Genomic DNA, 13695 nt, shown 5'->3' with positions numbered 1-13695 from the left:
TTAAGATTTAAAAAAATTAATTAATTAATTAAATTTTATATTAAAATTTAAAAAAATTATAATAATAAATTAAAATAAATTGATATAAATTTAGATTCGAAACGAAGCCTTAACGCTCCTTCCACTTTGACCCTCGAAATCGAATTCTCTCTCTCTTTCTCTGCTTTTCCTTTGCCGTTTCTGAAAAAAAAAATATTGGGTTATTTAATTAAATAATATTTTTAAATTTAATCTGATAGATACTCTTTACCAAATCACCCTCCCCAATTTTGCTTCTTCTCTCTCTTACGCTGCTACCTCTTCTCTTTTACATCTCTCTCTCTCTCTCCTTCTCTGTTTTTTTTTTCACCCTCTGTCTCTGATGACCGCTCAGTAAACCCTAATTCGCTCTACACTCTCGCTTTAGAGGTCCTTGAGTCTCTCCGTCTCTGTGTATTTATGTGTGTGGATTTTGTTTTTTGTTGGTTTAATAGTGTCGTGGGGATTTTTTTTTATGGTTGTTGGATCTTGTTTGTCTGCCTGCAGAGAAATTTGCGAGGAAAAGAACAAAACAAAAGCGAAAAAAGGAGGGAATTTAAGGGTTGGGATATATGTCCCATAATCAATATAGGTCGGATAAGAGCGAGACGACACAGTACAGGAAACCCGATAGGCGATCCGCAAGCTCCAACCAGCAGCGGAGTTCCTCAGGAGCTTACGGCAAGGGCGGCGGGCCCGCCCCTTCTCCGTCCTACCATCTATCCTCCAACCGCAGGTATCATTGCTCTAGGGTTTGTGATTTGGAAACTTTTTCTCTTTCTTTTTAAATTTCGTGGCGTTTTTGGGAAGTTATTTTATTTTATGATTGTTTTGTGGTGTATAGGGGAGTTAGGGTTGTTTATTTCGTTATTTGTGAATTGCGGTTTCATTTTTTGTATGTTGCTTGGGCTTTTTGTGTATGTTTTTAGTGTTAAGAAGAATAATAATAATGCACAAGGAGGAGGTCAATCCAGGGCAAGCTTGCCCACTTTCAATTCGTCATCATTGGAGTCTAGTAATGCTTCTACGCCGCTTGGTACCGTAGTACAGAATGGTTCCCATGTACAGCCCCAACATGGTATGAATTTTTCCCTTACAGTTTGAACAAAAAAATTATATTTTATCTGCTTTATTGCTTTGTGAATATTGAGGTAAGAATGTTGGTGGGGTTTCCTTATAATTGATAGAAGTTCCATTGTTTTTTATGAGTTTATCCTCTTGATTGATTTGGATTATGATTTTGTTGTTATGGTTGATGGTAGGACCAGCATCTGATGTGCCGACTACAAGCACAGCTGCCAAGCCGACTGAGTTGTTGGCTCCTCAGAGAAGCACCCGAGCAGTTCCAAAGCCTCCGACTTCTCAATCTGCCTCTGTGAACTGTGACTCAACAGCTCCTACGACACCTGCAAAGGGTATGTCTTGAAGCTTTGGAGATATGTCTATTATTTTTTTAACTATATGAAATTTGTTGTAATGTGGAAGACTATCAATGTTATTTTTTTTTCTTGGCAGTGATTTGTAGTATTAGACAAATGAACTAATGATATAATCTTTATTTTTTTCTGTGGATCAGCCCCTGGAGATGCGTCTAAGGCATTCCCCTTTCAGTTTGGGTCCATAAGTCCTGGTTGCATGAATGGGATGCAGGTGTGCAAATGCTCTCACATCCCCAAAATGAGCGTTATTGGTTTTTCCCAGTTGAATGGTTCTCAGTAGTTTTTGTAATCTCTTTTAATATAGTCGAAAGGATTGTGTGATCATTTTGTGTTTGTAGGTTCCTGCTAGAACTAGCTCAGCACCCCCAAATTTGGATGAACAGAAACGAGATCAGGTTTGTACATTTTTTTTCTTCCCATTCTCATCCTTTTTTTTTTTTTTTTATATATATTTATTTATAATTAATAAGAGTTTATTACCATAAATAGGCATAGCCTAAATACACATGAAGTATACAAGAGGAAATGCCTACGTACAACGACTAAAAAGAAAGCAAAAACTAGAAAAACTCCAACACTTCATCACCATTCATTACAAAAGCCTTAGCCCATAGACATGGTTGATTAAGGAAAAATTCCCGAATTTCTTCCATCGATCCTTCTTTGTCTTCAAAACATTTCCCATTCCTTTCTAGCCATAAACACCACATCAAACATGAAGGAATCATTTTCCAAAATGGCTGCAATAGGTAGACACCGCCCAGCATACTTCCAGCAGGCTAGTAAATTCACCACATGCTTTGGCATCACGCAAGAAATACCCATCCTTTCAAAAATGACATTCCTCAAACTTTTAGCCACCTCGCAATGGAGAAACAAGTGATTAACTGATTCGCCATATTTCTTGCACATAGAACACCAATCAACAATACAAAGACCACGCTTTCTTAGATTTTCTGTTGTCAGAATTTTATCATGAGACACAAGCCAACAGAAGAAAGATACCCTTTCCAAATACTTTTCCAGGGGTAATCACTTACACCTTGGCAGGTTAAAGCATTATAATAGGAGTGAACTGAGAATCTGAAATGTGAATCCACAACTAACTGTCTACACTTCCTTGGACAATCTTCAACTCATAATCTGCTGAGAAAATCTGAAATTACAGTGACTTGCCAATCATTTACATTTCGCAACAGTCCATTGAGTGCTACTATTCAAAAGAGAGAGAATCAACCACAGTTGCATCTTGCTGCCTTGCAATCTGAAAAAGAGAAGGAAATTCATTCTTGAGAGTTAACTCTGCACACCAATAATCTTATAAAAAAAAAAAACTCTCCACACCAATAATCATGCCAAAAGTGAATTCTTGATCCATCCCCCACCTTAAATTTGGCATGTTTAACAAACTCCCCCCAACCCATATGAATAGACTTCCATAATCCCATCCCATAAGCACCTTTTACTTCATTTGAACATCAACTACACCCACATACCCCCATATTTAACATCTGTCACATTTTTCCATAAAGCATCTCTTTCTAAATGATATCTCCATAACCATTTCCCACAAAGAGCTTTATTAAAAAGCCTCAAGTTACACACACCCAAACCACCATTTGAAATCGGTTGACATACCTTATCCCAACTCATTAAGTGATATTTCTTTTCCTCCCCTTTACCTCCCCACAAGAAATTCCTATAGATCTTTTCAATTTTCATAGAAACCCCAGCCAGTAAAGGAAAGAGAGAAAGGAAATATGTTGGAAGATTGCGCAGCGTACTCTTGATTAAAGTGATTCTACCCCCTTTAGACAAATGTAATTTTTTCCAGCTGGCTAATCTCCCCTCAATCTTCTCAATCACTCCTTCCCAAATCGAAACAGATTTATGCGAGGCACCCAGGGAAGACCAAGATATGACATTGGCAGCGACGATATTTTACACCCCAAATAGTGGCTAGATCAGAAATATTTGACATTGAGCCCACCGGAACTATTTCAGACTTGGTTAAGTTAATTCTCAACCCCGACACAACTTCAAAACATAGCAAAAGAGCTCTTAAAGACCAAAGTTGTTCTTGATTAGATTCACTGAAAATTAATGTGTTGTCGGCGAAAAGATGATGAGAAACAATCACACTACTCCGAGAATCGCAGCCCACTTCAAAACCCAACAAAAAGCTACCTCCCACCGCCGCCTCCTCAATCATTCTACTCAATGCATCCATGCCAATAATAAAGAGGAAAGGAGATATCGGATCTCCTTGTCTCAAACCATGTGAACTATTAAAGAAACCAACCGGTTTACCATTCACCAAAATGGAGAATCTTGGTACAGAAATACAATGCTTTCTCCACATACACCACCTCTCACCGAAACCATAACGACCAAGAAGATACAATAGAAACTCCCAACAAATATGATCAAAAGCCTTTTTCCATATCCAATTTAACCAAAACTCCAGATTCGCCCATTTTAATTATGTGATCCAAACATTCGATAGCCGTTAAAACTGAATCTAGTATTTGTCTTCCTCTCACAATAGCATTTTGTGACTTCAATATAATTCTTCCCATTATTGCACTCACCTGATTGGCCAGCTCCTTAGATATAATCTTGTAGACCCCATTAACCAAACTAATTGGCCTGAAATCCTGCATAGTTACTGCCCCCCACCTTTGCAGGAATCAAAGCTATAAAAGTAGCATTGATACTTTTCTCGAATTTCATAAAAGCATGAAATTCCGGAAATACCTTCATAATGTCTTCCTTCTCTATGTCCAACATGCTTGGAAAAAAGCTGTAGAAAACCCGTCCGGACCCAGAGCCTTGTCTTTAGCCATTCCTTTGACAGCACTAACACTTCATCTTCTTCAAAAACTCGCTCCATCCATGTTGCACTTTCTGGATCAATTGCATCAAAAGACAATCTGTCTAGCTTTGGTCTCCACGAATATTTTTCCTTGAACAACTTCTCTTTAAAATTGACAGCATGTTCCTTGATGGCCTCTTGATCCGAAAGCATGTTTACACCATCTCTTGAATAACTTCAATTGCATTGTTCCCTCTATGAGAATTTGCCATTTGATGAAAAACTTTTGTACACTTATCACCTTCCTTCAACCAACGAACCCTAGATTTCTACCTCCAAGAAATTTCCTCCATTAAAGTGATCTTTTCCAGTCCAGCTACCGCCCCTTTGTTCCTCTCCAACTCCTCACCTGAAATAACCCCCGACAACTCGTTTTCCTCCAAACATTGCAGCTGTTGTAACAAAGGCTTCCTTTTATTTTCAACGTTCCCAAACTCCTCAACATTCCATTTTTTCAGATCTTGTTTTAGAGCTTTGAGTTTACCAGCCAAAACAAAACTCAGAGTGCCATAGAACAAATATGAAGACCACCACTGCCTCACCCATTCCACAAAACTCTCATCCTCCAGCCTCATTTTTTTCAAATTTAAAGTATCTACTTCCTCCACTAAGGTCCCCACAATCCAAAATAATAGGATAGTGGTAAGAGCATAATCTTGGTAACCTTTTCTGATTCAAATATGGAAAAACAACTCTCCCATGAAGCTGTAACCAGAAATCTATCTAGCTTTGACCATGTCCTTTTGTTGGACCACGTAAAGCCCCCTCCTGCCATTGGTAAATCAATCAATTCTAACTCAAAAATCAGATCAGAGAAATCATTCATTGCATTAGTGAAATGAGAATCCCCCACTCTTTCGCTAGGAAACCTCATAACATTGAAATCCCCTCAAAAACACCAAGGAAGATCCTAACAACAGAAAATGCCCGCCATTTCCTCGCATAACGTTCTCCTATTAATCTCCAAATTGGGGCCATAAACACCAGCAGAAGCCCATTCCACTCCATCATCAACATTCCTAAAATGACACGCCACCAAGTAATCTCCCACAAAATGATCTATCAACTCCACAACCCTCCTATCCCACATAATAATGATTCCACCTGACGCCCCATCTGCTACTAAATCCACCCACCCCACACAATGACAGCTCCACAAACTACTAACAATTGATTGATTAACTAGTTTTAATTTGGTTTCCTGAAAACAGATCACATCACCCTCCACTTGCGGATCAAATTCTTCACACGGAGACCCTTTTTGTAATCGTTAAGTCCCCGTACATTCCAAGAGCTTATCTTTGGTTTCATTAATTGCTGTTGGCAACCCTTACCTTGCCTTTATCTCTAAGACACCTCCTCCCTTTGCATTATAATCAAGTTTTTCAAATTAGGTTGCTGGTGAGATTCCGATGAGAATCTGGATGCCGGAACCCCCTCAACAGATTCCCCCGCCTTCGACAACCCACTCTGTGAACTCTGGCCAAATGTTGGAACCGTCGATGCCATGGGCTGGGCCTCCTCACCTCTTGGGTTCTTCGAATGTTGTTGCCCATTAAAAGACTTCATCCTCCACTGCTCTGCTCTGATTTAATTTCTCGGCCTCGACCCAGTCCAACTCCTTTATTACTCTTGGGTCCAATCAACTTCCCCTTTCCAGAGGATTTCGAACCCACCAACTCTCTCATTTTCCTCACAAAAACAGCCCACCCACTCCCTTTCCATCCTTCAGGAATCACAAGTATACCCTGCCCTTTGCCAGTGCCAAACTTGACCAACTTCACAAATCTACCATACGAGTTTTGACACCTTTGGACCAAGAAGACTCTGTTTCCTTACCTTCTAGTCTGGTAAGATTCTGTTCTTCCCGCTTGTCTCAAGCAATTCTCAACCACCTTAGCCGTCCAAAGAACCATATCTCCCTTAAGAGAAAGAGTCTTCGATAACTTCCTACTCTTCTCTGAAATACAGAAAAAAGTCGCCACCTTTCCTACTAAATTCAAACAACTTAGCTTCAATCTGGAAACTACCCTCCATCTCAAAGCTATAGATTTATAACAGATGAAAACGAATGCAAAAACTGAAGTAGGTTATAGCTTATCTCCGGCAAGAAGCACTGGAAATAGAATATGAAAGGACGCCATGACAGCCTTTACCCCCAGAAACCTGAACAACAATATGTGAGCACTTAATTATAGCCTTGTGGACTATAGCTTGTCACATTCTCAACTTATCAAAAAAAAAAAAAAGCTTGTCACATTCTCATCCTATGGACTGCTTATTTGTTGTAAGTCGATCCTTAATTATAGCCTGTATCCTTGCTCTCATCTTTGTTTCAAGTGGTATGGAACTATGCACAATGTCCTATTAAAACTTAGCATGTTTTTTATGTGGCATTTCCTTTGTGCCTGGACAGTTGGTGTGTGTATGGTTCCATTACTCATCGTGGGATATTGGAAATTTATGGCACTGGGCATTTATATTTTTGTAATTAAAGAAACCTTTTGTATTTTTAACCTGCAGGCACGCCATGATTCTTTTAGATCTGTAGCTCCGTTGCCAGCTCCTCCTGCACCTAAGCAGTTACCGAGAAAGGATGTCGGTCCTGTAATCCAAGCTAATACTGGGGAGGCTCATTCAGTGCCCAAGGTCAAAAAGGATGTGCAAGTCTCACCTCCACAACCAGCAAGCCAACCACAGAAGCCTTCTGTTCATACCATGACTGGGATGCCCATGCAAATGCCATTTCACCAGCCACAGGTTCCTGTGCAATTCAGAGGCCCCAACCAACAGATTCAATCCCAGGGCATGACAGCTGCTTCACTTCAAATGCCATTGAATTTACCTTTGTCCATGGGAAATGCACCCCAAATGCAACAGCCTATGTATCTTCCCAGTCTCCAACACCTTCCTATGCAGACACAAGGTCTTATTCATCAAGCCCAGGGCTTGAGTTTCCCAACTCAAATGGGTCCTCAGTTGGGCAATATGGGAATCAGCATGACTCCACATTATCCCCAGCAGCAGGGGGGAAGTTATGGTGGTCCTCGTAAAACTCCTGTCAAGATTACTCATCCAGAGACACGTGAAGAGTTAAAGCTTGATAAACGGGCAGATTCCTATTCAGACGTCGGGTCAGCTGGTCCTAGGTCTCACCCTAACGTGCATCCTCAATCACAACCTATTCCATCATATGCACCTTCTCATCCCATTAGCTTTTATCCTCCCAATTCTTACAATGCCAGCTCTATATTTTATCCACCCCAGAGTTCTGTTCCTTTGACAAGTAGCCAGATAGCAGCCAGTTCTCAAGCTTCAAGATTTAACTATCCAGCTACACAGGGTCCCCAAAACATGACTTTTGTGAATCCATCGGCTCATAATCCCATACCTGTAAATAAGATTGGGACCCAAATGCATGGTGTTGCAGATCCACCAAACTTGGAACGTTCTCGTGATGTACATAACATAATCTCCTCTCCTCCATTGACAACAGTACCAATTACAGTTAAGCCAATCACTGGCCCTTCTAATGGAGAAAAGGTTGGAGACTCATTGCTGCCAAATTGCTCACATGGTGTTGAAAAGGGTGAATCTCCAAAACATGTGAGGCCATCTGGGGAAGCTAACTTGTCACATCCTCAAAGGGACTCTCAGAGGTTTCCAGAAGTCTCTTTGTGGCAGATGAAAACTAGCTCTGAATCATTGGTCTCCAAGTCATTGCCGGTGGCGACTAAACAGTCAGCGGCTGTTTCAGATGCTAGTTCTTCTGACGGCCTGGTACCCGATCACTTATCTTTGGTTTCAGGTTCACCATCCGAGGAATCTGCACTAGTTGTGCCCAATAATGAAGGCAGAAGAAGGGAAACCCTTGGTAGGTCAAACTCGATTAAAGATCATCAAAAGAAGCCAGACAAGAAAGGATATATTCAACCACAGCATCAGGTATTTTTATGCTGTACTTGTTTATTACCATTTCTTTTAAGCATCTTTATTTTGATTTAGCCTTTTCCTAATCTTTTTAGTAAAATTTTACACCTTTCTACAGGTTGCTAGCCAATCTATTTCAACCTCAAATTTTCCTTCTCGAGCTCTAGAGCATGGTATATCTTCTAACGGTGGAGTTTCAGGAGCTGTACTAGCTAAAACAACTACTACGCATGCGAATAGTGAAGGTGTTTCATCATTACAACAATCACTGCCATCTGTTGGTGATGCTACTCATGATGCTTCTGAATTAAAGGTTGACAGTGTTGGAGAGGACTCAACCAGTGTCTCATCTCAGATTTGTGGTGCTCGAATCATTCTTGATACCTCTGAAACTGTTCATCATGCTAGGCCAGATGAACAATTAGACCAAGAAACTATGGGAATAGATGAACAAGGAGAAAGCAGATTGCTTGAAGGGTCCAAACAGGATAATATCGGTAGTGAGATATCTTCAGAGCCTATTTTGTTAAAATCTCAGGAAAATATTAAACAAATTGTGGGAGAACAGTCTGGACAAGATTCTGGTCTGAAGGCAATAACTACAAATGATGAGGTTCTAACTTCAAAGACTGTACAGAGGGGGCTGGATGAACCTGTGAGGTGTCATACAGAAATTGACAGGACAACTGATAAATTAGATGGTGGAAGTCCTCATGGTGAGAGGAGCTTATATTTGGATGCCTTTTCAAGCAGAAGTGATAGTGTAGGCAGTAGTGAAGTTGTTGCAATATGTGGTATATCAGATCAGCTGTCTGCTTATATTCCAACCCCTGATATTGTAGAAGCAACCTCAAAACATGAAGGGGAAGGTGTAGAGAACATTGATGGCTTGGTCTCTTTCGGAGCATCAGGTGCCAAGGATAAACCTATTTCCGATCTGAATAGGGCAAAGGGTGCTGGTAAAGGAAAAAAGAAGAGAAAAGAATTTCTTCAAAAAGCTGACGCTGCTGGGTTAACTTCTGATCTTTATAATGCTTATAAGGGCCCGGAGGAAAAGAAAGAAACTGTTGCGTCTACAGAAACTGCCGAGAGCACTTCTTCTAACGTGCATGTGAAGGAGGCACCTACTGATGCTGTTGAATTAGATGCCCCAGCAAGCGAAAAAAGTGGACTGGAAAAAGCTGAACCTGATGATTGGGAAGACGCTGCCGACATATCGACACCAAAATTAGAAGTTTTGGATGATGGACAACAGATACATGGAATACTGGATAATCATGACAAAGACGGAGTTGGAACTATGACCAAAAAGTATTCCAGAGATTTCCTCTTGATTTTTTCAGAGCAATGCACTGATCTTCCACATGGTTTCGAGATTACAGCTGATATAGCAGAGGCTGTGATGAGTGGTGGTTTCAATAGCTCTCATCTTGTTGAACGCGATTCATACCCTAGTCCTAGGCCAAGTGGGGGATCTCGAATAGACCGCCATGGTAGTGGTATGATGGGGGAAGACAGGTGGAGTAAAGTACCTGGTAATTTTGGTTCAGGGCGGGATGTGCGTCTGGATTCCGGCCATGGGGTTAATGCAGGTTTTCGACCTGGATCAGGTGGTAATTATGGTGTTCTCCGGAACCCACGTGTGCAAACACCCGTGCAGTATCCTGGAGGTATCCTCCATGGGCCATCTATGGGTCCTCAGGGCGGAATGTCTAGAAATAGTCCTGATGCTGACAGGTGGTTACGTCCTACCAGTATCCAGCAGAAGGGTTTGATTCCATCCCCTCAGACTCCATTACTAATGATGCACAGAGCTGAGAAGAAATATGAAGTGGGTAAGGTGACGGATGAGGAAGAGGCAAAGCAAAGGCAACTGAAAGGCATTTTAAACAAGCTCACTCCTCAGAACTTTGAGAAACTTTTTGAGCAAGTGAAAGCCGTCAAAATTGACAATGCTGTCACTCTAACTGGTGTCATCTCGCAGATCTTTGACAAAGCTTTGATGGAGCCTACTTTCTGTGAGATGTACGCTGATTTCTGTAGTCATCTGGCTGTGGAGTTGCCTGATTTCAATGAAGACAACGAAAAGATAACTTTTAAGAGAGTACTTCTGAACAAGTGCCAGGAGGAATTTGAGAGAGGGGAAAGAGAGCAAGAAGAAGCTAATAAAGCTGATGAAGAGGGGGAGATTAAACAGTCTGCAGAGGAAAGAGAAGAGAAGAGAGTTAAGGCTCGAAGACGAATGCTGGGTAACATTAGATTGATAGGGGAGTTATACAAGAAGAAAATGTTAACTGAGCGAATAATGCACGCGTGCATACAGAAGTTGTTGGGTCAGTCTCAGACTCCTGATGAAGAAGATGTTGAAGCTTTGTGCAAATTGATGAGTACTATTGGGGAGATGATTGACCATCCCAGGGCCAAGCAGCAAATGGATGCATATTTTGACAGAATGAAGAGGCTCTCTACCAATTTGAATTTATCTTCTAGGGTCAGGTTCATGTTGAAGGATGCTATGGATTTGAGAAAGAATAAATGGCAACAGAGAAGAAAAGTTGAAGGGCCGAAAAAGATTGATGAAGTGCACAGAGATGCTGCTCAAGAACGACAGGCACAATCCAGTAGGTTGAGTCGTGGTTCAAGCATCAACCAGTCAGCTAGAAGGACACCTATGGATTTTGCTCCTAGGTCAACACTATTGTCTCCCCCAAATGCTCAGCTGGGTGGTTTCCGTGGACCATCTACTCCAGTTCGTGGGCTTGGCATTCAGGATGTTCGGTTGGAGGACAGACAATCTCATGACACTAGGATGTTGTCAGTTCCCTTGCCTCAGAGACCCAGTCTTGATGATTCTATTACTTTGGGACCTCAAGGTGGTCTTGGGAGAGGAATGTCAATCAGAGGACCACCGTCAATGCCAAGTACTCCAGTAGCTGATGTGTCTCCAGGCTCCACAGATTTCAGAAGAATGGCAGCTGGTTTGAATGGCTACAGCACTTTACCAGAGCGAACAACTTATGGCACAAGGGAGGATCTTGCTCCAAGATTTATTCCGGTTAGATTTGTGGCTCCAGCTGCTTATGAACCTTCAAGTTCTCAAGAGCGCAATGTGAGTTATGGTAACAGAGACCCAAGGAATCCAGACCGGAGTTCTGATAGATCTCTTGCAATCTCACCACCTGCACGAGGGCAGGGAACAGCTTTTCCTCAAAATGTTCCTTCAGAAAAAGTATGTCCTGAAGAACGCCTTCGGGATAAGTCGATGGCAGCAATTAAAGAATATTACAGGTTTCATCTTGTCTTATGTGTGCATCTATTGTCCTGTTATACCAATCCCTATTTTCCAAGTTTAGAGAATCTTGCATCATCTGCTTGCCGGCACATGAGTGCTTGCATTAAACCTCTATACGTTCATCCGATTAAAGTCTATAGAAGCTATCCAATGCAAGAGTATGGAATGTAGTCAATCAGTACACAGGCCATATGGGATCTCTGATTAGGGTAGGTTTGGATAGTGAGATGAGAATTTTTGGTTTTAGATGAAAGTTTAAAATATTATTTTTTAATATTATTTTTGTTTTGAGATTTGAAAAAGTTGAATTGTTTATTATATTTTGTGTGGGAATTTAAAAAAGTTGTAATGATGAGATGAGATGAGAAATCTTGATCTTGTCTTTGCCCCAAACCTGCCTGGCTCCCTTTGTTCGCTTGCAAGTTGAAACAGATTTTTTGCTTCCTTCATTGCTTTGTTCACCTTTCTGCCCCTTGTATTGTCTTTTGTTGAAACTCTGAATTTCGAATGAGCTGGATTGGATTTGATTAGGTATGCTTAGGGTTTTGAAAATCAACCAGGTTATTTGTCTATAAAGTTTTTTATTGTTGCTTATAGTATTTTTACCCATAAAATTGTGGTGGCCATAGTTTTTGACTCGGTGAAGATTTATTCTTGTAGTGGTGTGGGGATGCTTTGTCATCTCACTTGATTTTCTGAAATGACAAATGAGACTTGGTGAAGAAACCCTATACATATTTTATAAGTTCCGTGTTCTCTCTTTTTTTCCTTCTATGTACAGTTGAAAAACATCTTCGAAGCATTTGAATATTATCTTTTTTCCTCGTAAACTAAGAGACTGAATAAATAACAGAACACAGTTCACCTGCTGCCTGAATTAGTTGTCAGCGGGAGTTGAAGGTTGTTTATTGTTTTGAAGGGAGGGATGCGATGAATAGAGCGAAATCACATAAAAATAGTTTTCATCAAATGATATGATTAATAATCATGATGCTAGCTTTTAGGTTCTTGGTATTATAAACTGGAGGTCGTACGACATTTAAACTGTAGGCCAGCGAATTGGTAAACTGGCCTTGTGTAAAGTTCTTGGAGTGTCACTTGCACTTTACCTCAATCAATCTACTCGGGAGCATGTAGTTTTCCTGTTGGGACAGTTGTGATATAATCCCCTGTTGCTGAGAATACAAAACTCCATAGCGCTTGTTTTTTTATTTTTTTTTTCTTTTTTGCTATCCTTATCAATATAATGGATGATGTTTTATTTTTTATTTTTAAATTCAGTGCCAGAGACGAGAAAGAAGTTGAACTATGTGTTAAAGAATTGGATTCCCCAAGCTTCCATCCGTCAATGGTATCGCTATGGGTTGCAGACTCTTTGGAGAGGAAGGATATGGAAAGGGATCTTTTGGCAAAGCTTCTGATCTATCTTTCTAAGTCCGGGGATGGTGTGTTGAGTCAAGCCCAGCTCATCAAAGGGTAAATGATATTTCACAATATTAGTTATGATCTTTTGGCTTTTCATGATTTAGATTCAGTGCCCTATTTACTTACAGCTGTTTCCCTACATCTGGCCAGGTTTGAATCTGTTCTGACTACTCTGGAGGATGCCGTAAATGATGCCCCAAGAGCACCAGAATTTCTTGGTCATATCTTTGCTAAAGTCATTACAGAAAATGTGATCCCTTTGAGAGAGATTGGGTTGTTAATACATAAAGGGGGAGAGGAGCCGGGTCATCTTCTAGAAGTTGGGCTTGCGGCAGATGTTCTTGGAAGCACCTTGGAAGTTATAAAATCCGAGATGGGGGATTCTGTCTTAAATGAAATCAGGGCAAGCTCCACTTTGAGGTTTGAGGATTTTCTGCCTCCAGATCCTTACAGGTCAAGGAAGTTAGAGAAATTTATTAAGGGGGAAATTTGATGCTCATTGTATCTTGGTAGAAGAAAAGGAAAGTGTTTTAGGCTAGTTCTTAATTTGCGACCAAAAAAAAAATATATATATATCTTCTTCGAGGGTGGGCGGGGATTTATATATCGGGCTTTCCTTTTCCTTCTCCATGTCTTAATATTATTCTTCAAATGTTAACTGGGATTATGAAAGGTTCAATTGAGCATCGGAAAATTTTAAGTTTTCCTACTTATAA

The 13695-nt window shown here is 40.6% G+C and overlaps 1 protein-coding gene across 3 annotated transcripts; it reads left to right on the top strand.

The window, feature by feature from the left end:
- Positions 1 to 282: 282 nt before the first annotated feature.
- On the top strand, positions 283 to 13695 carry LOC109016986 (eukaryotic translation initiation factor 4G-like). 3 transcript variants are annotated; one of them, XM_018999334.2, is made up of 10 exons: positions 283 to 408; positions 526 to 754; positions 948 to 1096; positions 1287 to 1433; positions 1595 to 1668; positions 1796 to 1852; positions 6856 to 8277; positions 8381 to 11550; positions 12836 to 13030; positions 13130 to 13695. In XM_018999334.2, the coding sequence occupies exons 2-10, from the start codon at positions 591 to 593 to the stop codon at positions 13470 to 13472; spliced, it is 5721 nt and encodes a 1906-aa protein (XP_018854879.2). In that variant the 5' UTR covers positions 283 to 408; positions 526 to 590; the 3' UTR covers positions 13473 to 13695. The 3 variants fall into 3 exon arrangements, with proteins under 3 accessions (XP_018854879.2, XP_018854869.2, XP_018854875.2); XM_018999324.2 differs by having other exon boundaries at positions 1281 to 1433; XM_018999330.2 differs by lacking the exon at positions 283 to 408 and adding an exon at positions 422 to 440 and having other exon boundaries at positions 1281 to 1433.

Source organism: Juglans regia, chromosome 4, assembly GCF_001411555.2.
Source record: "Juglans regia cultivar Chandler chromosome 4, Walnut 2.0, whole genome shotgun sequence".
Classification (NCBI taxonomy): Eukaryota; Viridiplantae; Streptophyta; class Magnoliopsida; order Fagales; family Juglandaceae; genus Juglans; species Juglans regia.
Note: the sequence above shows the minus strand (reverse complement) of the source record. Positions and strands in the feature narration are given on the sequence as shown.

Coding starts and splice junctions, on each gene's coding strand:
- LOC109016986 (XM_018999324.2), top strand. CDS start 591: ATGTCCCATAATCAATATAGGTCGGATAAGAGCGAGACGACACAGTAC. Junction 8,278..8,380: donor ATATTCAACCACAGCATCAG/GTATTTTTATGC, acceptor ACCTTTCTACAG/GTTGCTAGCCAATCTATTTC. Junction 13,031..13,129: donor CAAGCCCAGCTCATCAAAGG/GTAAATGATATT, acceptor ACATCTGGCCAG/GTTTGAATCTGTTCTGACTA.